This window comes from Eulemur rufifrons, chromosome 12, assembly GCF_041146395.1.
Source record: "Eulemur rufifrons isolate Redbay chromosome 12, OSU_ERuf_1, whole genome shotgun sequence".
NCBI lineage: Eukaryota > Metazoa > Chordata > Mammalia > Primates > Lemuridae > Eulemur > Eulemur rufifrons.
Genome location: NC_090994.1, coordinates 7236593 through 7263313, shown reverse-complemented (window position 1 = coordinate 7263313; position 26721 = coordinate 7236593). Strand labels below are relative to the sequence as shown.

Sequence of the window (26721 nt, the reverse complement as noted above, 5' to 3'; positions counted from 1 at the left end):
ATTCTCACCCCCTTGCCCAGTCCTTCTGAGGCACCAGCGTTGAAGCCTCTCATTCATTTTCCAAATAAATCTTTGCTCTTTCATCATTAACATTATTCCAGTAGACACAGATTCTACTTTATACCTTCATTCCCCTTTCCAGAAGACGCCCTCTGTAGCCTTCTAACCAAGAACAACATCACTCTTTCCTACCAAAAGTATGCTTTCAAAAAGCAACTGTTAACTTCTCTAAGAACCAGGTCTTCGTGCAATCTTGCAAAATAGGACAGAAGGAAAAATAGGGAACACTCTTCTGTGCAGGGGTTGGTTATTGACCTGCAATATTATGAGTTCCTTGAAGGGCTATGAAAAGTGTCACCCAAAGGCAGGAGATAGAAATGATGGGAAAGATGATTACCTGATGGGATTACCACGGGCAAGACATCAAGTAGGGAGTAATAAAGATACCAACTTGATTGAGTCAGAGAGGAAGGAGAGAGGGTTATGAGAGGAACTGGTTGGAGAGTGAGACCTGCTTTTAGCAATAATCAAGAATTTGGCTTGATTTCATAGGCAACTGGGAAAAAATATAATATTATCACAAGAGGGTCAGTATGGTAAAGATTTTAGGATGGATTAAAACAGTAATATTTCTAAGAAAAAAAGGTCACATTTCTACAGCTGGTACTGTCACCTAATAGACAATTGAATTTGTAAGGGAAGAATCCATACATCACTTTACACAAAGCGATCACGCAATTAAAACCAGAAGTGTCTAAAGCAGGCTCAAATATTTCTAAATGAAAAAGTGTGATGAATGAATACATGAACAAATATGAAATGTAATTTGTCAGAATGAAATACTGATCTATTTGGAACTAAAAATGTTTAGATACTAATATTTACATAATATAAATATTTATGAATGTGTTCATAGCATCTTCTCCTATTTCAGGATCACTGTTTTTACCAGGGAGCCATCATACACGAGTATGACTCTGCGGCCAGCATCAGCACCTGTAGTGGTCTCAGGTAACGCAGCGCATCTTCCTTCTTCCTTTATGAGTTTCCCTGTGGATTTTCACTGACATTCGCTTCACTTATTTCTTTTTACCCAGGCTGGTAAATAGAAAAATTTATGGGAAAAAGAGATACCGGATATTTTCAGCAGTGAGCATCAGCCCTAGCCTAGGATTTATGTTTTCACAAAAAGATGTCTAATGCGCAGTCCTAAACAAGACAAGTGTTGCAGTGTGTGAGCAAGGGATTCAGAGCTGGGAGATTAATGCAAGTCATCTAGCCCATCCTCTCATGTGACCGACCGGGATACTGAAATCAGAGACTTGCTTGCAAACATTCAGTTTGCTGGTGGTAGAATTGAGTGCAAAATCCAGGTCTCTTCACTGCCACTTCTATGAATTCCTACTACAACATCAAGCTTCATTAGTTTAGCTTTTTAGTAAATCAGCCTGTTTCCAGTCTTTGGAAAGTAAAAAGTCAGGGAAAAGGATTCTTTAGAATCCTGGGCTCTAGGACAAATGAGAGTGTGGAGAGGTAAAGGGTAGAAGAACAAGGAATTCTTTCTTCATTGGTGGGGAATTTACTCAAACAGTTTCCAGTATTTCCAAGAACGAGAACCCCTTTAGTGATGAAATTACCGTATAGTAATATTTTTACTTGCATATGTGAATATTTACTCTACATTTAATGCATGATAGACATGAAAAGTCACCAAATTTGGTGAGGAAAAAAAAAAAAAGATTCCAGCAATCCACAGCCTCAGGGGGAAATCGCTACTCTTCTTATATTCAAAGCAGAGATTGGATTGTGAAACTTCTCCTGAAAATCCAGATAAGTTGGCTCTTTGAAGAAGTTATTCAATCGAAGGCCACATGTCACCTCACGTCCACCCAAAGCACCCAGCAGCTACATGCTCATGACGCAATGACTTTGTAGTTTCCCTTTCTTGAAAAGACAAAGTCAGTAAAATAGAAATAGAGTACTTGTGGATCTTGCATACGTGCTGTGTTCCCAATTTCTACAGGGGATTTTTCAGAGTCTCTGACCAAAGGTACCTCATTGAACCAGTGAAATACTCAGATGAGGGAGAACATTTGGTGTTTAAATATAACCCGAGGCTGCCATATGCTGCCAATTACTCTTGTACAGAGCGTAACTTCACCAGGAAAACTGTTTCAAGCGATACTGTATCTAAAGAAGACTCCCAAGCAAAAGTGAGTACTTTATTATTAAATCATCTTCACCCCAAGTAAAACACCTCTTATTTTCTTTATAATCTTGAAGGGAAAGATTATGAGTCCAGCTAATGAATTAATATGTGCTACCCTGAGTCTGCCACTTCATTGGTCTGAAATTTGAAATTCAAATTTTTGTTTTTGTTATCGATGTAGAAAGCGTTTATTCCCTAGGGTGAATCTCAGTTTGTTCCATCAATTTCAAGAAAGGGGGGATGTCGACAACCCTACATGTAGATTGACAACATTGGGTCTGTAACTGGTTGGAAAGAATGAAATTTGCAATGTCCTGAAACCTATCTTAGATATTGTCTTTCCTTGTGTTCCCTGCCATTTTGGGGGGAATTGTTGATGACAAGCTAGGTTCTCCCACTTTGATCGGGGCAAATATTTTAATGATTAAGGACAATTAAGGATAAGATAAAAACAAGTCAGTTCTTGGTGGTTTGGTGGCACAAACATAGTCCTGTGTGTTTCAGACTTTTGTATACAACTAGTTCATATCCTCTTAAATTCCCACTAGATGTTAGCCCGTAAGCTACATGATTATTTATCTACTACTCATGTCCATGATCCATATAGTATCTGAAACATAGTAGATGCCTAATGGATGTTTCTCGATCCAATAAATCAACAAATAAATGATTATGCAGTCCACAAAAAGTGTTAAAAGTCAAATCTTTTAACACTATGCCTCTGGTTTGTTCTCAGAGAATATGCATGAACCTTGGTGCATATACACTGAAAGCTGAGAACTTAGAAGAATTTCCTGGTATCAATGTTATGTAAAAATAAAAGACCTATGACTAGCAACATTTATTCATGTTTCCTTTCAATTGAGACTGCTGCAAATTAGGAGGTTGGGAGGCAGAGGGGGAAGTAGAATGAATACAGTCACTTCTATTAGTCCTGTGTTATAGCTCTCAACTGTAGATGGGTGCTTTTCACGAGCTTACTTATTAAGTATTTACTTTGTAAATGAAAAAATAAACCCTAAAGTCTGGATTCATGATTATTTATAACTCTTATTTGACCTGAAAGACTAAACAAAGAAAGGAAGTATAATCAAATATGAAATGTTGCTCCAGCATCATTAAAATCTGATGTATAGGGCCACATGTTTAATCATATAGTGGCTCTCATTTAGATACATTGATAACATTACCCAATATACTCATGTGCCTCACCTTTTGGTATCCATAATGTTAACATTCCTCACCTTGAAAATTTTAGATTCTTTTCAACTTAAAATGTTAAGATAAAAAATGTTAACCACACTTCACTGAATTTTCGGTAAATTTACAGAACATCCATAATGAAAAGTATGTCGAACTGTTCGTTGTTGCCGATGATAACGTGGTAAGTTTTCCGATGAATATTTTGCTCTGCATTCATCCTTATAAAGCTGTAGTTGTGACTCTAACATCAAGGAGAAAAGTATCCTAGTCAGAGTTCCATAATGGGCTCAAAGTTCTGTTTTTAGCCTCCCCAGACAATTGTAGGTAAGAGACTACTGGGTTCTTTGGCAGAATAGCCTACTAATTCAAAGTAGAGCCTCCCTCCCCATGACGAACATATGGAAATACTGAATGATGAATAAGAAACTGAAAACATGCTAGCAATCTATAGTTGAGCTCAAAAGGAAACACTGAAAATCTCTGAGGAGTAAAAATGAAGAAGAAAATCTGTGTCAGAACAATTCCGTCAGACAATTTGTCAGGCAAAATCTGTGTCAGTAAAATTCAAGGGCTCGGTGACCCATAATACGTACAGATAGGAGTTGAGGAATTAAACCTCCTGAGAAGCAAAAGATTTAAATTTGGAAATGATCGTATCAGAGAATAGAAACCAAGATGGTAGGAGATGTCTTTAAAAGGGAAAATGATCAATGTTCAACGTGGACAAGATGATCAGAAAGGAAAAAGCACTCAATGTGTTTGATAGTTAAGAGGACATTTGTGGGCTGTCAAGAATTTCAATGAAACGGTAGAGCTTAAAATCACAGCATAGTAAGTTGAGTAGGTTTGAGAGGAAAATTGAAGAGATTCTAATGCTCTGTCTTATAGAGGTATTTAGATATTTAAGACAATGGAATGGTAACCAGTGGATATTTTCAGGATTCAAGAAAAGCATATTTATTTTTGGTTTTTTCTATGAAAGAAGTTTGACCATTTGCACTTATCCCTACAGGATATCTAATGTTGTTATGAAGTATATTTTATCATGTCTAAATTGATAATTGATCATGAGGTCCTGATAGTACAAAAAGGGAATTCAGTTGTAAGAAGAGAACAAAAGTTGGAATAGGCTGGAACAGGAAATTTGTAGACACAGTTTCCTGACACTCTTCAGCACAACTCTGGCTCCAGGGTGTTTTTTAATTACATATTCCTCAGTCTGTGATCACCACAGACACAGAAGAGATGGTAAAGTTGTTGTTGTTTGCAATATAATGATTACTATGGAGCTTTAATAGGTAGTGTTTCTTCAACATGACAAAAGTGGACTCTAAAGAACACAAATCCATTGGTTTAATAAATAATGTAACATAATGTAATGTGAAAAGGGGACAAATTTAGGGGAAAAAAAAACTTACAGTGGTGCCAAGCCAAAGCATGTCTTTATAAACTGCTGTATTTAGTAATATTTTATATCAAAAATTTATTTCTGTGTAAGTTGCCTGGTGTTAGGTGACTGAAAGGAGGACTCTTTCTTCATTAGCCAGTGTTTTTTTGTCTTTGTAATATCTCATAATGGGCGAAATATTTTATTGAGCTTTTATTCAATTCCTATTATTACTACATGTTGATATGATGTTTATATTTCCAGTATCGTAGGAATAATCATCCTTACAATAAACTAAGGAACCGAATTTGGGGAATGGTCAATTTTGTCAACATGGTAAGATTTGATATAGTTTTTGAATCAACCTGAAAACACAAATTCAGAGAACCTTATAGGATAGATCTCTGTTGGCCTAGCGTGTACCCCTGAACTGAAGCAGTCCAAACCACAAAAAATCACCAAGTAAACTAAGTAGCAAAAATTCATTGAAAAAATAATAGCAACAAATCACAGCTGTGAGTTTTTAGTTTTCCAAATAAATGCCATTTAATATTTAAATAAGTTTCAAATATTGGTCTCTAATCACAAAATTTATGAAGAAATATATAAAGAATTTGAAAATCAATCACTATAAACCAAATCTCACTGCTTTAAATTGCTGTTCCATAACCTTGTATAACAATAAGTCTTTCAAGCTGTAAGTTAATTGCCCAGGATTTTGCACAGAAACTGGGGTAGCTCTTTCAGTAAAATACATTAAAAGGATTAATTTGTCTAATTTAGGATGAACTGGTAACCCCTAATGTTTCCATTTGCACTTGCAACCAGTTTTATAAATGTAAAGTGTACCCATGAATAGAGAGGGTCCACAAAGCCCAGGTTATCCTCATTTTGCAGGACCTGACACACAAAGTTCATTCCGCACTAAGATCAGGGCCAATAGAAATAAGGATGGTATCACAGTCTCCAGTGTAGATTTGGAGTCGTGGTTTGACTAGATGCCTAACTTCATAGGCCTTTAAAAGGAGCCTAGTTCTGATGATTATGAAATGATTTTTTTGAGGCTATGATTTTGACACCTGAAATTCAGCATATTCTACAGGTTATGAAAAGTAGAAAATTAATGCAAAGTTAATGTTATAGGAATGATATGAGCAGTAAACTTCTTAATAACTATTTATATTCTCTAGCAACATTGTATGAGTAACCTTTCCATTTCTGCTCTTAAGTCAGTGTTTATAGATTATTATTTATTTTCTCTTTTAACCTACATATACTGGCTGCTATGCAGTATAACATTGATATAACACACAGTCTTTGTCTCAAAATTCTTGCAATAGTTGCTTACATTCTGTCTTCTATTGTCTTGGCATAAAAATATCTATCAACTACGAGTTTTCAAAACAGGTGGGAATAGGGGTGAGAAGACGTATGGACTGCACCTATTTCTGCTTGCTTTAAGCAGTCCCCAGTAAGGTTTCTCAGATTTAAAAAAACATAGTTCTAAAAATCAACCATAAAGATCAAACACTGCAGCTAAGCTAAGTTTTTGAAAATTAATACCAACTTTCTAACCTGCCCTGTTGGTCTAAAGTAGAGAGATGAATAAAGAACATTCATTCCACCGTGTGCCACTGTTAGTAAATTCATGTTTTCAGACCAGTTATAATCTGAGAACTTTCTTCTAGACCCATCCTGAGACCAGCGCCTGTTAGGCTTATGATAGTTCAAGGAGAGTCAGATTATTTTGGTCAAGTTTCATTGTTGACCATAGAAATTCACCCAGTATTTTCTGGGCAATTCACTCTGCATCCCATGTTAATATGTTTGTTTATAAAATGAGGCGTTATGTCCCTCATGAGTGAAAATTGCTATTTTTTTAAGAAACGTAAGGGAATGCAGTAGTGATGAAAGATCCTTCCAACAACTTGACTTTGTGAAAAACAATCTCTTCTTTGAACAGATTTATAAAACCTTGAACATCCATGTGACATTGGTTGGCCTTGAAATGTGGACAAATGGAGATAAGATAGAATTAGATTCAAACATAGAAACTACCTTACTGCGTTTTTCAACTTGGCAAGAAACGGTCCTTAAAACAAGGAAGGATTTTGATCATGTTTTATTACTCAGGTATGTGGCTACTCTATTTTTCTGCATAACTTAAGTGGATTATTAAGAAAGGAAAACAAAATAAATACACAACAACAAAAACTTTTTAAAGCAATTGACTTTTGGGTAGTTCATAGGGATAAAATGTTATTTCTAGCTTTACAGAAAATTTCCAAGTGGACTGCTTAATGATCTTCCTAATATTGATTAATACTAAAAAGGAAAAATCTGATATATTCATATTCCTTGGCAGAGTTGAAAATACCATTAGGTAAGCAAATTACTTTTGGAATCCATTTCCGTTACTTATCAGCATCCAATACTAACTCCCTTCGCCCTCCCATGCCATGCCATTCCAGTATTCCACCAAAACCTGCATTTCTGGGAAAGGACCTTACTCTCCCGGCATTTTTCCTCCTCAAACTGTCCCCATCCAGCAACTAGCTCTTCAAGACCATCTTCTGGACCACACAAGTGGACAGATAATCTGATAAGTGAAACCTGCCATAGCTTTAATATTGCCAAGTAAACGTGAATTTGTCTAGACTGCTCCATCATTACTTTCTTAAAAATGGGGGCCATTTTTTTTATCATTTTTATTATTCAAAATATCTAGCACAGTACTTAGCCCAGAGAAAATGATACATGTTTGTGGAACTGAACTTAATCCAACCTTGTGTTTCATATAGTTCTGTTATCCTAAGGAATGCTAAATTGTGGAAGAACTACGTTGGAACAATGGCATCTTTGAGCATCTCTTCTGATGCCCTTAAAGCTACTATATTAGAGTGGTATCCATTTGACCTACTTTATCTACCTATATCAGTATCTCTTCTAAGGTTGGCAAATACAGCCTGCTAATCTTTTTTTCTAGTACTATCTAGATGTTAATTTCCAGTCTGAACTCAGAAACACAAAGCTTTCAAAGCCTGTAGTCAGAGATCAAGTCCATTCCTTTGGCAGATTGATGAGAGTGAACCAGACATCCAAAGTACTATCATTCCTCATTTTCACATCTGGGATGGCCTATATGTCTCCAGAGGTATAGCTGTGCCTGGCTTGGGCTTGGACATCATGCAGTAGCATGCCCCAAAATTATGAGGGTGGGGGGGGTAGTAAAATATCACCGTAAACTTATTTTTCCCCCATTTTTCTTGGCAATCATTGACACTCTCAGATGTCCCTACCAACATAGGTTTCATCAGAGGCATATCACCATAAATTTCATAGTGGGCAAAATTAACCTCTTTGCCCCCTCCTTGCACATATATTTTATAATACTTAATAAATAAGTCCAGAAATATTTAAATAGGTATAAGAGGAAAACCTTTTACTTCCACAGAATGTCTGTTACTCTGACCGGTAGCCTCTCATACCAATAGAACATCCGCAAATAAGCAGATGGGGTGAAATGCTACTTACTAAATGTCAAATTGAGCATCATATTCGGGACTTCTTATGTGCTGGGCTTCTTGTATATCTTCCCTTTGATATTCATATAGATTTAGAAGTGGCAAGACAGTAGATGGGGCGTTATCATGGTGTTACCTTTGCTTACAAATGGCCATAAGAGAAGACTCTAGATTATACTTCCCCTGGTGCTTCATCTCCATACGTGGTGTTTGCCCAAGATCTTCAGGATGCAAGGACAAATACTGACACTTAAAATGTGGAGAGAAGAACATTTCAATAGTAAAGAAAGAAGTACAGCATTTCTTTTTGATTAAAAAAGTTAAAGACTGAGCCTGGATGCGGTGGTTTATGCCTATAACCTAGCACTTTGGGAGGCTGGAGTGGGAGGATCACCTGAGGCCGGGAGTTTGAGACCAGCCTGGGCAACATAGCAAGACCCCGTCTCTACAAAAAATAGAAAAAAATTTGCTGGCTATTGTGGTGTGTATCGGTGTATCGGTAGTCCTAGCTACTCAGGAGGCTAAGGGGGGAGGATGGCGGCCCTCCAGTCCCCGAGAGCTCTTTGTAAACTCACCCAACTCTAAATGCTGCTCTTGAAATCTAATCAAATTTGGACTCCTACAATGTACATATCTACATTGGTCTTTTTAGATACAACCACAGTCCTCTTTTTACATGACAACTCTTTCACGTGTTTGATTGTGGCTATCAAACCCTCTCTGGGTTTCTATGGCTGATTAAAAGTTTTAAAACTTTGTTGAAATGTATCTGATAAATCACGGTATTAGGTTCATTCACTGTGTTACATTTTCCCTTCTAAACACTTTTAAATTTAATTAATTAATTGATTGCATCATAAGTGGTTTTACTCAGAGCTGAATGTAGCGTAGACTAGCGTCAAGTAAAATAGGGTTCTAGCCTCATTTTGTTGGGGTTTTAGAATATACTTTTCTACAATTGCAACTTTAAATTTCATTGGTTTTTTTTTTTCCAATGCCTCTAATATACCACAGGTTAAAGGTGAGCTCGGTATTAACTAAAGTCAGTCTCAATTCCAGAACTCCAGAAATAAGAAAGCACTTGCACATACACAAGCATTTTCATTGCGATGGTTCACTGCAATTTGATCTTTGTGTTAATTAAACTACTAACTGAGATTGAGGAGTGTGTTTGCATCTTGTTTACAGTGGGAAGTGGCTCTACACACATGCGCAAGGAATTTCTTATCCAGGGGGTATGTGCCTGCCCTATTATTCCTCCAGTGTCATTAAGGTGGGCTGTGTTTTATCTATGTTAATCAAAAAGTTTGAATTGAAGTTCTCTATAGGTCCTGTATCCCATCAAAAGAGACCCTATGTGCGTTTTGTCATACATTCCTGCCAAGATATGTCACAGACTGTTATGTTTTATTAAAAATCATAGATAAACAATGAAAGTAAACTAGTGTTGTTCAGAGTTTAAAAGGCTATCGTGTACAGATTAACATGCAATGATTAGGAAAGCTCTTTTGCATATTAAATATAGCTATTTATAAAGACAGATAAGGTACACAAAACTTAATGGCTAATTTAGCTAGCATGGATACTTGTGCTTGTACTAATAATGATGCGCATAAATTACTTTATATATCATATTAAGACAGCCTTGCAATTCATTTTTAGAAAGCTTACGTCCTATAAACTGCTGACCCCCCTAGTTTATCTCATCCTTTCTCAAGTCTCTAAGTTCCTAGTAAATAATATCCAAGTAACCCTATCTGAGAGATTCTTGAAAACATGGTTTGTATTTATTTCCTTTAGGTCTCTGCCTTGTTATTGCTATGCCCAGTCCAGTCTAGTTAAAACCTCAAATTTAAATGCTAGTACTTATTTAAATGACTACATGACTTATTTCTTTTATAGTTCTTTTTATGCTTCTAACTTTGCCTATGGTATTTCAGTAATGTGAGTTTTGGACAATAGAGTCAGTCTAATCTGATATAAGCTGTTACTGCTGCAATTATGATATTACAACCAGCCCAGGACACATTTTCCACTTCATATGAGTAAGATGAAATGATCAAATTTGGGATATTTTATTAGCTTTACCATAACCTGATATACCACTCCTCTTTGGAAATTAATTTTTTATTAATATAGAGATTAAAACATGAAATAGAACTATGAGCCAAGATAACAACCAATTCTGCCAAAGATTTTTTATATCTGCCTTTTGGATTTTCTTCATAATAGAAACTCTCTCCTTAAGGTTACATAGCATTGTTTTGCAATGTGAGACCATAAATCGAAAACAAGAACCTCGTATATTTTTGTTTTTATCCCTTTTGAAAATCTAGCATAGAGAAGATAATAAATTTTATTATATTCTATCGGACATTGGTCTCAGTCCATTCAGCTGCTCTGACAAAACACCATAAACTGGGTGGCAAATAAACAACAGAAATTTATGTCTCACAGTTCTGGAGGCTGGGAAGTCCAAGATCAAGACACCAGTAGATTGGGTGTCTGGTGAAGGCCCACTTTCTGGCTGATACTTGGCAACTTCTGTCTGTGTTCTCTCATGGTAGAAGGGGAGAGGAATCTCATTTGAACACCTTTTATATGGCCACTAATCCCATTCGTGAGAGCTCTTCCCCCAGGACATAATTACCTCCCAAAGACCCCACATCCTAATGCCATTGCCTTGGGGTTAGGGCTTCAACATATGAATTTTGGAGAGACATAAACATTCAGACCATAATAACATTAGTTAATAGTTCTTAACTATTTGTAAGAATGAGTTTCTGTAAATCCAACGATGACTAGTACTATCCCACAAATTTCAAAATATTAGAGCTTGAGACACTTAAAAAGTCATTTTCCCAGCCTCCTTATTTAATTAAAGAAACTGAAGTATAGGGGAGGGAGGTAACTGAGGCTATGACCTCTCCAATAGGTTCTAGTTAATTAGGAGCTAGAAACTGGGTCTTTCAACTATTAATTTGAAGCACTATGTACTACAGTGTGCTATTGTTTAGAAATCTCTAATTCACATTTATTTTTGCATCAGGATCTTTTACCTGACATAAATATAGTTGCAAATAGAATAGCACATCAGTTGGGGCATAACCTTGGGATGCAGCATGACGAGTTCCCGTGCACCTGTCCTTCCGGAAAATGCGTGATGGATACTAGCGGAAGGTGAGGTTCAAACCATATGGAAAATACATTTAAATATTTTGGGAGTACCTTTTGGGTCATATTCCATTATTGTAGGACATATCGTTATTCTGTGGGACTTCCTGGAAGGTCTAATTACAAAACCAGGCATGGTCAGGAGTTTCCCTTTTGGGGCTAAATCTTAACTGGTAATGTCTCTCTCCTAGTGATACAGTGAGAGAAATTCTAAAATTCCATCTTGGCAAATTGCAAAAGTACACTATGATCAATTAGTACCAATCTCTACCCGGGCTCTTAGCAGGGAATAGATTCTGCATGCCTTGTTTCGTCATCTTTGACATAAGCTATAATGTCTTTCTTCATATATTTACTCAAACGTCATTTCTAGCATTGCCTTCCCTGGTCTCCTGATCCAACTTTTCAATCCTGTTTCATCACATACATATCCTCGTGTTTCCATTCTCTCCCCCTTTGTTTTGTTTTGCTTTCTCTTCCGTATTTATTACTATCTAAAATATTCTGTATTTTACATATTTAACTTATTTATTATCTTCCTTCTTCACTAGAATCTAAGCTCCATGAGGTCAGAGGGTTTTGTCTGTTTTGGTCACTGTTATATCACTATTGTCCTAGAAAAGTCCCAGGCACGTGTTAGGTCCTCCATAAATAGTTACAGAATAAATAAATGTCCAGCATTTCCCCGTTACACTGGGAACTACTTTGCAGCCAGGTCCTGAGTCTTGTACGTTTGAATCCCTTCACAGCCAGAACACATAATGCGTTGTGTGGAGTAAGATAAGTGTCTGTTGATGATCAATGCTTCCATATATTGATTAAATGAGGTAAGGTAGCTAACACACCCCAATGCAGTGGCCAGCGTAGAGTAAGAACTCACTAATATTTAATTTTGTGTTATTTTCTACATAATTAGGATTTTTTCAGAGTCCCACCATCCCAATATAATAATCAAGGTTCTTGGCTGGGTGCAGTGGCTCATGCCTGTAATCCTAGCACTCTGGGAGGCCGAGGCGGGAGGATTGCTTGAGCTCAGGAGTTCGAGACCAGCCTGAGCAAGAGCGAGACCCCGTCTCTACTAAAAATAGAAAGAAATTAGTCAAACAACTAAAAATAGAAAAAATTAGCCAGGCGTGGTGGCGCATACCTGTAGTCCCAGCTACCTGGGAGGCTGAGGCAGGAGGATCACTCGAGGCCAGGACTTTGAGGTTGCTGTGAGCTAGGCTGACACCACAGCACTCTACCCTAGGCAAGAGAGTGAGACTTTGTCTCAAAACAAAAAAAAGATTCTAAAAGTCCTTCTGTGTTTAATTATTATGTCAATAATAATACCAGGGAGTCGAAACAAAAGGAAGATGGAAGGGAGGTGCATTTCAGTTCAAGAAGAAGCACATCTCATTCATAAGGATATATGTGATACTACTACATAAATACGTTGTTTCAAAAATATTTATGAAGGACTACTGTGTCAAGCACTGTGTTACCTGGTGGGGTTTTTTTAAAGAAGAATTGAACACTATACAGTCCTTACCTTGAGAAGTTTGCAATCTTGCAGGGATGATAAACAAGTATATAGATTATTTTGAGAGGACCAAATAAAAAGGAATATGGGAGTAGCAAGCATTGACAACCAGTTTTAACTATGAACTTCAGAAAGGATTTGCCGGACGATGTATAGCCAGAATATTTGCACTAAAATAGCATGCGTTAGCTGTGTTTTTAGAAGATATTTTTAATAATAGAGAGCCCAGTTGCTGCTCTGCTCTAACAGTGAACATTTATATTTGGTTTTTCTAATTGCTTCATCAAACTTACACAGCTGCTATACCACTATGTCTTGACACGATTAATCTTATTTTGTTACCTTATCTCTAGCATTCCTGCACTAAAATTCAGTAAATGCAGCCAAAACCAATATCAGCAATACCTGAAGGATTACAAGCCAGCCTGCATGCTTAATGTTCCATTCCCTGCCAAGTTCGATGATTTCCAATATTGTGGAAACAAAAAGTTGGATGAGGGAGAAGAGTGTGACTGTGGCCCTGTTCAGGTATTTGCAAATGATGATGTTGTCTTTAAATTACTAAGTTCATGGTCAGCTAGAACCTAGACAGGGCTGTGGCCATTGATCAAATCCACCATGGTGTTTTGTAAAACTTTAAAAAACTGTTGTTGTTGTTTTTTTTTCATCTGGAAACAAGCTGTTGGTGCAGCCTCATTCCCAGGCTTCTTATCAATCATGTATAAGGATCTTGCTGGAGAGTAGAATGACATTTACCTGGTTTATATATTGATTGTCCCTTCTTGTGAGGAGGACGCCTAAGTGTTCTTAAGTCTGACCTCTCATGCATAGTAGGAATCTGCTCTATAAAATTGATCATTGTCAAGTTTATTCGGAGCCTTAGGAGGCTAGCCTATGTTGCCATTGGACAGTTCCCATTATTAGAAAACCCTTTCTTAATAGAGTGGAAACCTTTTAACCTTTCACATATTTATTATAGTCTTGAACTCTAGAACATTTAGAAAAAGCCATTGACGCAAATTTTAAAATAATTCTTAATATACTTTTCCCCAACATAGAAGCTCTTTCTGTCAAGAGCTCGTCATATAGGTCCGTGTTCTAGACACCTACTTCTCAAATTAATAAGTGCATATAAACCACCAGGGGTGTTGTTAAAACGTGGAGTCAGATTCAGCAGGTGTAGAGTGGGGCTGAGAGTCCGTGCTTTCACAAGCTACGAGGTTATACTGATGCTGCTGGTCTGAGGACTACATTTTTAGTACCTGTGCTCTAGACACTGCACAATTCAGAGAGGTCTAACTAATAAGAAATTAGAGACTCTAAAATCAGAGTGGGGCACAGTGAGCTGTCCAGAGGTTTTAAGACCTAGTCTTCAAATGTCTCAGATTAAATGTGTAGAGTATCTTAATTTTGGAAACTGATCTTCTTTGGAATGGTTCTACCATTTTCAGTCTCATACATGATGTATCTTACCTGACCAGACGCAGACAACTTTCTCTGCCTTTTGCTCAAGCAGATAGAGCCTAAGTGACCCTCCTGCTGTTATTATTTAATGATGCATTAAAAAAAAAAAGCACCATCAACCTGAAATACTTAGCACCTTGAGCAACAAGTGAAATCAGATCTTCATGAATTGTATTATCTCATGTCAGACTTTAGCATGGGAAGCAGCAGTAAGACCCTTTGAGGGAACCAAGGTCATAGGAGAATGGAAAATCACAAACTTCAGACTTTCTAATTCTGCCAGTGAGAATTTATTAGCTGCAATGTACCAAAAACACAAGGGAAGGAAACAGAAAGAAACAAACACCAGTTCCAAATGGTAATCTTTATCTATAATACCGTAGCCAAAGGTTATGCATTAATATTTAACTCTGAAAGATTCCACAGCAGAGCAACTAATTAACTCTTCAAATTGGAGTCAAACCACATGCCGATTTCTGATCTTTAATTTTTTATTATTGCCAGGAGTGCACTAATCCTTGCTGTGATGCACACAAATGTGTATTGAAGCCAGGATTTACTTGTGCAGAAGGAGAATGCTGTGAATTTTGTCAGGTAAGATCTTTTGCTGGGAGAGGGTTTCTCTGTTTTCAGTGTAAGTGTATGTAGGATCAAAGAGCTGTCTGACCATTGCACAACCTACACCACTAATTCCAGAATGGGGCTAGGCTTGCAAATACCCCACAGTGCCTCTTCTGAGAGGCTCCAATGTCTGAACAGTAGTCTGGGGAGTGGAAAAGCTGGTAGGCAGCACTTGGTATTTTAGGAGGGAATCCCATGACCAACAAGACAATTCTTGTTCCTGTGTAAATCATTGCCAACCTGTTTAACCCCAGTTGAGAGGAAAATTGTTATCCCAACAAGAGTAGGCTAAAAGGGAAAAGGATTGTATTGGGATTGGAAAGTGGTCATGGCTAGTAGAGGAGAGATATTCCTAGGAAAGACAATCAGAAATCCAAGGGCTTATTGATGCTTCTTTCACCCCACTGGATGGATTGTGAACTCATGAAGAAAAGAAACATATCTGCATCTTCAATCCATGCAGAACCCAGCACAATCAAATGCATATTGAATGGCTAAGTGAGAAAATATCTCTAGGCATTTCCCTCCAGGAATGAGAGTCTGGGTATTTTTTCCGTATGGAGGAATCTGATTCCTTAGGAATGGAGATTTCTCATTATAGGCAGAGGTTCCTGGTTTGGGGTTGAGGGGTGTACTGGATCCTTTTAGATGAGGAGAAAAGACAATATAAATGAGAAGACCTGCCCATTTCTCCATTTTATGTCCATTCCAACTCTACCTAAGCCTATTCTAATACCAAATTTCAAAAACACCATGTTGTCATTCCTAAAATTACATAAAAGCAAAAGCATTTAAGAATAATAACAATTCTCAGTGGAATGGAGAAAGAAGTGATGATCTAGCCTTATTGCCTTTTTTAGATAAATTAAGTGGGTCATCTTTCTGCATACTTACTGCACCTTAGCTACCTAAATGCATCCAAGATTCAGTCTATTTGTTTTTCTTCATCAGATTACAGAAGCAGGGTCCACATGCAGACCAGCAAAAGATGAATGTGACTTTCCTGAAGTGTGCACTGGCCACTCTCCTGCATGTCCTAAGGACCAATTCCAAGTCAATGGATTTCCTTGCAAGAATGAGGAAGGCTACTGCTTCATGGGGAAATGTCCCACCCGGGATGATCAGTGCTCTGAACTATTTGCTGATGGTGAGAGACAGTGAATGATTGATAAAGATAAGAGTGTGTATTTCTCTGCATCGTCCTATAGGAATTGGGTCAAGATTGGAGATAATTCCATATGTGGCATTATTCCAATGTATTTCCTAGCACTTCTCTGGATGTTACATCTAATATTAATCGAGTAGCTCAGTATGTGAGCTAATGTATGTTATGCGTATTTATTGTATGTTATGTATACTTTTGTCTATTTCTCCTACTTCCTAGAATATCCTCCAGAGACAATAGGATAGTTTTAAAATTATTTTTTCCATTCTGCTTCACCACTACATGCTATAACATGATACTGAAAATTCAATTACATTAGAAAAGTAAGGTCTCTTATGATTGACGATGTTCATGCTCTCATTGTTTTACTTTTATCATACCATTTTGCACCCCAGGGGCAAAAGAGAGTCATGATGTGTGCTACAAGATGAATAAAAAAGGAAATAAATTTGGGTACTGCAAAAACCAGGAAAACAGATTCATTTCCTGTGAAGAGAAGTAAGTGCCCTATGGAAAAAAGTAAGTGCCCTCCTAGAGGGTTTTGCAAAATCAGAATGGCTCGTGTTCTGACAGCTGTTGACCCCTTTTTACTGAGGAGGTTAGGATGAGAGGGGAGCAGGAAAGGAGAGAGCTCACATCCCTGACAGCATTAGCTGGTGTTTATTAAGTCATGGAATATAAGGAGGAAAGACAGGGAAGACGGAAGATGCGTGGAAGAGAAAGAGAGGGAAAGAATGGTACCAAACAAGGGACTGGAGCAAACGTGAGGAAGGGGGAAATAAACAGAAGAAGGGAAAAGAAAAGGGAAGGAAAGAAGTGAAGCCATAGAAAGAAAACAAGGTAGAAGCTGAAATTGGGGAAGCAGGAAAATTTGGAAATTAGATCTGTTTTAGAAAGTTTATAATATCTGCTCGATACTTATTTTCTTTCTCTCCATTAGTCAGTTCATTAGAAATATTTTAAATTCTGCTATTTTGTGAAGGTATGAGTTCCAGAAAGGCAAGGTGACATTGGAAAAATTATCAAAATCTATTTAAAGCAGCTATAAGATGGTCTCTCTCTCTCTCTGTCTTTCTCTTCTCCAATTGAGTCATACCTTCTTCAAACTTAATCTTTGAAAGGTTAGGGAATAAATTGATTTTTATAAATACTGAAAAAAATAAGGCTTTTTTTTCTTTTTTAAAAATATCTTGGACAAATCACGTGTTTAAAATTTGTTCTTGTATTTATTGATTTTTGCAAAAGAAGGCATCGTCATGTACAGTATTTGTAATTAAAAGCAAATCATTTCTTTAAAAAGCATTTTGCAAAAAAAAAGTTTTTGACTTTTTATAATTCTCATTGAAAGAATATCTGGCAAATTAAAAAAATAACAACTAATAAAGTTATAGACATGATTGTTTTCTAATTAATGTGACTATAGAATGGCCCAACATTCTTTATTTTATTTTTATTTGTGAGTGGAACTGTTTTTCCAAGTTTGTTACTAGACATGCTGTAAGGCCATGTGCCACAGAAAAGGATTTGGACTGAAAACAATAACTGCAAAAACCTACGGTCAAGTTCAACTTTGCTCCTAAATACATTAGGTGACAATGGACAGACACATAATTTCCCCGACTTTCAATTGCTGCCTAGCCTGTAAAACGAGGGTTATAATAACAGCAGTCTCACAGGCTTGTTGTCAGAATCAACTGATGGTGCTCCACGCAAGAAAGAATAAGAAGAAAATCTTGGTGTCCTGATTAAAGTTATGCTTGAACTTTGATTTAGTCCTTCAACTTACTAATGAGAAGTATTCGTCTGTAAACTTAAACAACCATTGATTTGTGAGAATCACAGAGAAATCAAAAATAAATACGACCATTTTACATTCTTTACCTGCTCATCTCAGTACCCAGGCTCAGTACTTTGTCCAGTGGTTTCTCTGTCCATCCTGACTCCTTCAACCTGCCGGCAAACCTGAGTCTCGAAAAAAGGGACCAGGCCCCTTCACTGATAACCTTGTCTCTAAAGTTTTATTTCTGGTCTTAAGTCTGTGACTACTGTCCCTTTCCTTCAGAGATGTCAAATGTGGAAAGCTGTACTGTACCGGAGGACATCACTCATCTCTCTTTGGAGAAGACAAGACCTATCACCTCAATGATCCCAAGTGGAACCCCCAGAATGGCACCGTCAAATGCAAAACCACGTTTTTATACCACGATTCTAAAGACGTTGGCCTGGTTGCCTTTGGGACAAAATGCGGAGATGGAATGGTAAGACGAAAGCCCTTTGTTTTATTAAAACTTCTTGATTCAGCCATGTGAAAACAACATTGGATGCTCTAATTGCCTTCAAAGGGGCCTATGTAAATGGAAAGAAAAGTTGACAATTTTTTTTAATGAGGAGCAGAATAGCAATAACACTGTAATAAACATTCATGTTTCCTAATTTTAGTTATACCAAATGATATGTAATTGTGATAAATATACTTAATTAGTGTCTTACAATAGACAACTAATGAAGTTATAGACAGGATATTTTTTCTAATTAATGTGACTATAAAGTAGTCAAACATTCTTTATTCATTTAATTATATTTACTGGCCACGTACTATGGTGCCAGTCTCTGTACACTAAAGATGAGTGGACTGGAGAATTTCATACACTGAATTAAACAGATCATTACAATTCAACAAAAGTGCTTTCATAGTGGATTGACCAAAGCATATCAGGAGTCTAAAGGAAAAGTGACTGACTTTGCTCATAGAACACAGAATGGCACCTTAAATGCGTAACATTTCAGCTTTGGCTCGATGAACAACATTTTAACAATACAGAAAATGGGAAAAGACTTTTTAGAAAGAAATACTTATGTAATATGCAAAAGTACAAAGTATTTGGAATATTCAGTTAACCAATAATTTCAGTATGGTTGAGCTTTGGGTGAAATGGCAAAACATGAAGTTGAGCAGACAGAATGAGGCCAAATTAGAAAGGGTTTATCATGCCAAGATGAAAATGTTAGACTATATACTCTAAACAATAGCGACCTCATCACGAATGTATGGAAAGCATATGATACTTTATGAAAAAAATCAGCTATTTGAAACGGAATAGTTTCTCCCTGTGGTATGTCTTCCTTTCTCTCTCTACACTACCATTCACAATATTGCAATGTCATTTGTATGATTTGATAGAGAAATAAATTGGAAAACAAAAAGTCAAAATGTAAGAAAAAAAGAATTAGAATTTAATGATTTAATGGGCACTTAGATTTCAAGTCCATATATTTAACTATACTGTTTGTCACTAAAATGATTAAATGAATATCAGCTTGGTAAGAAATCTGTATTTGTGAAAATTAAGGTGTGTTTACTTAACCACAAGCTAGAAAATTCAAGAACATTCAACAAGACAAAGTGTATGAGGCCCCAGGTTGAAGAAAATACCAAACAATTTGCTCTTCACTTTGGATATGGAAAATTAGCCTGAGATACAAAGTGAAATTATAGGTCTCCTTCAGTAAGAGTGGGAGGGACTTAAAAAGGGGGCTAATAGGGAAAGCAGTTACTAAGAAATACATCTCGCTTTCTTCAGTACATTGTGACCATGCACCTCCAAATAGAGTTCCTGTTCCTTCCAGAGAAGGCTTAGGACAGAGGCATGCCCATCACAGTGGTGCTGGTTCTTCAGCCAATTACTAGTGAAGAAAGTCATTCCTAGCAAATGCCAGTCTATGGGGTATCACAATGACATCAGTTAAAGAATTTTCCTTTCATTTTTGCACTAATATGCTATTCTTAGACATACCAAACTTAAAAGGCATAAAAATATGTTAGTTCTCTAATATTTATTTTTTTCCTGGATAAATTTTAATTTGGCACAGGAAGCTAGGGCAAACATATCACATAGCCCCAGATGTCCTTTAGTTGAGCCTGAAAAATTTTGCATTTGGGACCATCAGTATTCTGGACTCTGGCCATTCAAATGGGGGTGTAGTGGCATCTGGAGCACTTTTAGGGAGATTATAATAATGGACTTACTTTTAAAATAGATACAGGGCTTCTGGTTCCAGAGGAGATGGAGTAGACACTTCTTCTGCAAAATACAGCTAAAACTCTGAGCATAATGTATTTAAAGAGCATAAGAAGACCCTGAAATGTAGAGAGAAGATGAGATAGAAACCTTGGGAGCCAAGGAAACACAAAGCAGTGGGTTCCCTGGCCAACCAGCAATTATGATGTAATATATATTATCATATCAAATCAAAAAGGAAACTTCCTAGAAACAGAAGAAATTGTGGCAATTATAATTGTAGAATGATTTGATAGACTAACACTCAAAGAATTAACAAGGACATAACCATTTTGATAATGAGTTTGATATAACAATGTTTTCATATATAATACCTTCATCAAATACTTATAAAGGATTTCTCCATCTAAAAAAGATGCTACACATGGGATTCTATAATGGAAAAAATTATCTAATTTGTAATTAAATCACATAAATTGAAATTATAATTTTACATGCAGATTACATGAAAAATTACACATTTCACATGCATTACATGAAATTACAGTTTCTCATATATTGTAAGCCATTCTAATTCATGTTGGTTACTTCATCTCTAGGTGTGCAGCAATGGTGAATGTGTGAACAGTGAAAAAGTTTACAGTTCCACAAATTGCCGCTCTCAGTGTGGTGAAAATAATGTAAGATTTGACTGCTTTTTCAATTAATATCTTACCAGCCATGTAGGACTTTATTTCTGAGCCTATGTGTACATGCATATGCACTTTTTCTGATTTTTAAATCAAATATATATTTGGGATCCATTTTTCACGTGTCATCAGTTAAATTGATCCAAAGAGCCAAACCAGATATCATTACACACAGATAGTGCCAGCAGTGTATGTAAATGATTTATTATTGAACTGGTAATCCAGAAATCCGGCAATTTATGTACATATAAAGTTTAAACCTGAAGTATATATAAACTTGAATCTTTTGCAACACCCCTTATAGTTCGATTACACCAATGTCAGCTTTAGGTTAACGCTTTTAAGAAAAACAACAAAATATATAATCTTTTTTTTCCTCTCAACACTGTTCAATACTAGTAGTTACTAGCAGTTTGTGTCTGTGGGTGACATCTGCCCTAGGCCTGATTAATCAGTAACCCTATATGGTAACAATTATATATATAAATTTTAAAGATCTTCATAATAAACTTAAGAGGTGAGTATTATTCCTATGCCCACATTTACAGATGGAGAATCAGGCACACTGATGGGCTATGGGAAAAGCTGAGATTTTAATCCAGAGAGATGACTCTAATGTCTGTGTTCTTAACCATTACACAGTGCTCTTGGATGAACTAAACATTGTACTACCACTTTTTCCCCACATCAATATTATGATTACCAAGCTTAGAGTCTTCCCTTTGGTTATGGTATGTCCAACTCCAGCTGACTCTAGCAAGGGCTATTCATTTAAAAATATGTACTTTCTGGAAAGATAAATCATGCTGTCTCGTTTATCCTTGAATTTGTAGGTATCGTTCTCTTGTTCAAAGGCCTTCTTCAAAGGTGGTTGCTTCTCTTACTTTGCGTGCTTATTTTTGTGCAACACTGATTTTGGTAGGCAGTTTAGCTAACTAATCAATAAAAAGGTTTTTGTGTGTTTGATGTAGAACATGCCATAAGCTAAGTGAGCTACAAAACACAACTTATGCCAGTCATTTGATAAAATATGATTGACTGCTCTTCCAGGTGGATGGCCATGAACTGCAGTGCCACTGTGAGGAAGGACAGACATCTGTAGACTGGGAAGAAACCTTAAATGTTACCAGTGAGCATCCTAGAATATAATCTCACATATATCAAAGCCTACCCAGTGAGAACATCTTTTTTCTTATTTTCCAAGTCTGCTACATATTTGTAGTGTTTCTATATGGATTTGTATGGTCTTTTTATTATGTTTTCATGTTTGAATATACAAATTGAATTTACCAACACTGCCTTTTAGAGGTAACATATTCTCTTGTAGCTAAATCATACTTAGATCCTCTAAGAATCCTCAACATAACAAGGATTACTAACCACCCAAACTTTGCCTGGTGATCATGGTTCCCTTAAATATCATGTTATTGTGGGTGGAGTGTCAACTGCTAATACAAATGATAGTTAGTATAATGTTTTGGCTTTTCACTTTGTATAAAAATAATTGAGAGGGGAAGAGAATTAAAGTCCTTTAGAAAGGAAAAAGCAAGATTATAATAGCTCCATTAAATGCTAACATTCCACCGTTCTACAACTGATGCCCTGGCTGAAGCCCATGTTTTTCCATGTTGCAGATATCGCCATCTTGGTGGTTGTGCTTGTCCTGGTTGTTACAGGCATTGGAGTTGTCACATTATTAATTCGTTACCAAAAATGTATTAAGTCGAAGCAAGTTCAGAGGTATGTCTGCATTTTCCACGGGTTGAAGTGGACTGTTACTGAGAATATTTAAGCTTTGTGGCCATAGATGGGAGAATAGTAATGAGCCTCTTAACGAAGGTCAGGTAAGAATAGTAGTAAGTCATGCTTTTATGTACTTATCCAAATGCGTATTCCCCAGTGGTTCCCAGACTTTGTGCACTTTGAAATCACCTCGGGATCTTTCAAAAAAAAAAAAAACTGCTGATGTGGGTTCAACACGTTGTGATTTGGTTGCTATAGGGTACAACCTCAGCATCAGTATCTCAGAAACCTTGTAGCTGATTTAGATCTAGCCACAGGTTTATCCCATAGCTTGTGTCAATGTTACATTTCTTCCTTGCCAGCCCCGCTAGGGAAACCCTGGGCGTGGAGAATAAAGGATACTTTGCTGATGAGCCGCAGACAAGGACTGAGCCAATCTTGCCAGATATTCATCCCCTGCATGTAAGAAACTTGTATTTGCAATAGTTAACTGATTTTTTTTTTTTTAAGTAACTGTGTGTGTGTGTGTTTAAAGTGAAACTAACCCTAAGCTAAGTGAGGTGGGAGAGGCAGGGGAGCAATTTAACACGGTTCCCTACAAATAAATCTTTGAATCTACATATGAGGAAAGGAAAGGGGGCAGGACTCACACAAACATGCAACAGTGACCAAGGCACAATTTCAGGACAAAATACACTGGTTAAGTAAAATATTAATTTTTGTACTATTTAAAAAACTGACTATTAACTGACTGTGGCTAGATGCAAGTGCCGATGAACATATAATGATGCCAGTATTTTTAAATTAGGATTATTTTTTTTTTTTGGTGGTTGGTAGTGGTCTAGTTACACAGTCCCAGAGGTTTTGAGTGCTTTGTCTAGGACTCTCCCCATTCCATAAGCCCTATGTCTGTCACTTCACGATAATGCAGAACATGCCCCCACCCTACCCCAGGAACACATATACAACATTTTAGCAGACACGCCTCTACTGAACTCCACTGGAGTATTTAGAGATAGACAGTTTATCTTTCTCTAGCTCCATGATGGTTTGTGATCATTTGTTATCCATTTATACTCTTTGTTAAGCCAATGGTGACCCCAAGATGGTAAAACCAAGTCTTCATTGTCCACTCTAATGGACAGAAAATATTGGGTGATAATTTTACAAGTTTAAACTGAGATTTTCTGGAATGAAACCACATGTTGCTAACGTCAATCTCATATATTTGCCTTGAGGTTTAAATGAGAAACTGTACGTAAATGTACTTAGCATGGTGTTTGGTATGTATTTAGCACTTTCGTGTTAATTATCTCCTGTGCCTCCTGTGCTGTTACAGTTACTTTCCTGAGTACGTTTTTCCTTAAATTAGGGTGTAAAACAGGCACTCTCCCAGAGGAGGGAGTCAGGTGCAGGTGGTCTGAGTCCATGATCAATGATGAATAATCACAGAAACCAACCCGAGCTTCACACAGAGCCTGGGAGATATGTGTTACGCTTGTAGCTTGTAAGCTCCTTAAGGGCTTTGGGCTTTTTGGTTAAATGAGGGGCACCTTGAGGAGGGGATTAATAAATATTTGTTGAATATATGAATAAATTCAATTTGCTACCAATGATGTATATGCCATGATATGTTTTAAACACAGATTGTATAGGAAAGTTTGGGACCTCAAATCTCATATTTAGAGTTTTTGTATTATTTGGCATAAAATTATATAAATAATAATAATTTATCTGGTGCTTATTTGACACAGTTACCCATCTGTAGCAAAAGGAGTTTGGAAAAGACCTGTCTTTGGTGTCCTTTCCCTGTTATATTAACGATGGTTGGGTTTTTTTCCTTCTTCTGGCACCAGAGCCTCTCCCAGGTTCTGCTGCTTCTAGACCATGCTTTCTAGTTGTATTAATGTCTACTGAGGTTGGGCACGGTGGCTCACTCCTGTAATCCCAGCCACTCAGGAGGCTGAGGCAGGAGGATGGCTTTAGGCCAAGAGTTCAAGGCTGCAGTGAGCTGTGATCATGCCACGGTGCCTCATCCTGGATGACAAGGCAAGACCCCACCTCTAAGACAATAAATAAGAAATTGTAAAAAATGTCTACTGGGGAGTTAGAAGAAAACACTTTAAAAAGAGTCAGGCATATCTGTATTTTAATAGGAAGTTTTGGAGGTCCTTAAAGACCTTCAAGATTCAAAGGAATGTAGTTGGTTGTGAAACTTCAGGCTTTCAGACAATTAGAGATATTAAGATTTGGAAGCTAACAGACCTGCCTTGAGCTGCTCGTCACGTAATACGTAAAGAAACTCTCACTCTTCTCACCTGTGTGTTTTTTGTAGACAGATCCTTGCTTAGACTCATCTATTGCAAGGTAACAATCTAGGGAAGAATAGTGTATCCTTGTCTTTTAGTATTTGTACACTTACTAGGAATATATTCCAGGGATGGTTGGAAAATTTATTCTGTGGGTTTGAGAAATAGTCATGCTTGAGTACTAAATACAGATTGATAGTATCTCTTTTCACTAGCAGAGAACTGCTGAGTCCTTGGAGAAACTTCCAACCAGTTTTTCAAGTCCCCACTACATCACACTGGTATGTTCCTTCTACCTTTCTGTGGTTGTGATAATCTGGGTCCATTTCAATCAAAACTTTGATGCCACTTAACCATAAAAGGCCTAATAATATAACGAAGTTCTCTTATTTGAGGTGGAAATAGGACACTCTGGCTTAGAGACTTACTTTTTAATAGGGTGGGGACTGGGGTGAGAAGAGCGAGGTGAGCCATGCGAGTCCTAGGATAGACTCTGCCTTTGTTTAAAATGTTGGCATTTTGTTCATCATGATATATGTGTTTTCTTAAAAGTCAAATTCAAACTTTTGAAACTAACACAGTAACATGTTGTTTATTGTGATCCTGAGGGTTTTTTACTCCTTAAATTCTGCTCCTGAGTTGAATGCCTCGTTCACCTCACCCTAGTCCTGGCCTCAGTTCTGAGGGGTAAAAATACAAGGGTAGTTTTCAGTGAGGCCTTGACTAGGCCGAAGGCTCTCCACGAGAACCCTCAGTTAACCAGGGTGGTATAACCCTTGCATCAGTATTTATGAGAGAGCAACAAACTAGCCAGATTAGCACACACAGCATTAAAGACTGAGTCAAAGAAAAAAAAAAAGAACCATTACAGGATCTCTAGGAATCACCAGAATTGCTAGAGTGTGTCTATATCTGCATTATCAAGGCCACACAGTGGAACACTTCTTACTCAGAACTAGGTGCCGAATGCACCGAGATTTTCAACTCTGTATTTTTAAAGTTAGCAGTTCTCATCAAGCTTTCTTTATGAAAGACTAAAAGGCTGTGATTAGAGTAGTTTTCTGTCTGTGATTCCACAGAATCCTCCAATCACACAAAAGATCCTAGAATGTGCTGGATGGTAGAGGTGGAGCTGTGTGAACAAACCTCCCCGTTTTCCATTGAACCAGTGTGGTGCATTTAAAAAAAAAAATCTGTTTTGCTGGGATTCCAATAGAGATATTACCTGAATGAAAACTCTAATGTTTTAAAAATATTTAAACTCTCTTACCTGATATATTCTAGGAAAGATTTATAAATTTTACAAGGAATAATGGTATCTGATAAAACTTCACTTAACCAGCACTATCCCTCCCCTTTCCCCCACAATCCCATAGCAATTTACAAACCATCTAGATTTTTCACCGAGCAAGAAGAGATGGTCTGCATGTGTGTGCATGTGCTCATTTGTATGTGTGCACATGCACGTGTGCATTTGTGTGTGCATGTATATCGGGTGCAGTTTCTGATGGAACATAATTTGTTTATTATAGAAACCTGCAAGTAAAGATTCAAGAGGAATTACAGATGCCAATCAAAGTGCCAAAGTGGTAGGTTCCCCATGACACTTAGTACCCCTGTTTTTTTTCCTTGTCAGATGCTGCTATTTTTGTATTCTTTACCTACTCATTGCTTGACTGGGGACATCCTCCC

At 37.1% G+C, this 26721-nt stretch overlaps 1 protein-coding gene and 1 non-coding gene across 2 annotated transcripts in view; one reads left to right on the top strand and one right to left on the bottom strand.

Annotated features, from left to right (window-relative positions):
* Positions 1 to 26721, top strand: part of ADAM7 (ADAM metallopeptidase domain 7) — a 115515-nt gene that overhangs the window by 6816 nt on the left and 81978 nt on the right. Inside the window, exons 5-22 of the mRNA XM_069484791.1 lie at positions 935 to 1011; positions 2024 to 2213; positions 3540 to 3593; positions 5064 to 5135; positions 6763 to 6932; positions 9512 to 9596; positions 11373 to 11503; positions 13373 to 13547; positions 14988 to 15077; positions 16056 to 16251; positions 16665 to 16767; positions 18332 to 18527; positions 20888 to 20968; positions 22028 to 22106; positions 22612 to 22717; positions 23083 to 23182; positions 25245 to 25310; positions 26562 to 26618. Of these exons, the coding sequence (XP_069340892.1) occupies positions 935 to 1011; positions 2024 to 2213; positions 3540 to 3593; positions 5064 to 5135; positions 6763 to 6932; positions 9512 to 9596; positions 11373 to 11503; positions 13373 to 13547; positions 14988 to 15077; positions 16056 to 16251; positions 16665 to 16767; positions 18332 to 18527; positions 20888 to 20968; positions 22028 to 22106; positions 22612 to 22717; positions 23083 to 23182; positions 25245 to 25310; positions 26562 to 26618 (2028 nt within the window). The remainder of the gene's footprint in view (positions 1 to 934; positions 1012 to 2023; positions 2214 to 3539; positions 3594 to 5063; positions 5136 to 6762; positions 6933 to 9511; positions 9597 to 11372; positions 11504 to 13372; positions 13548 to 14987; positions 15078 to 16055; positions 16252 to 16664; positions 16768 to 18331; positions 18528 to 20887; positions 20969 to 22027; positions 22107 to 22611; positions 22718 to 23082; positions 23183 to 25244; positions 25311 to 26561; positions 26619 to 26721) is intronic.
* On the bottom strand, positions 8048 to 8127 carry LOC138393852 (small nucleolar RNA SNORD74). The gene has a single exon (XR_011235259.1). It is a non-coding gene; the product is annotated as a small nucleolar RNA SNORD74 (small nucleolar RNA).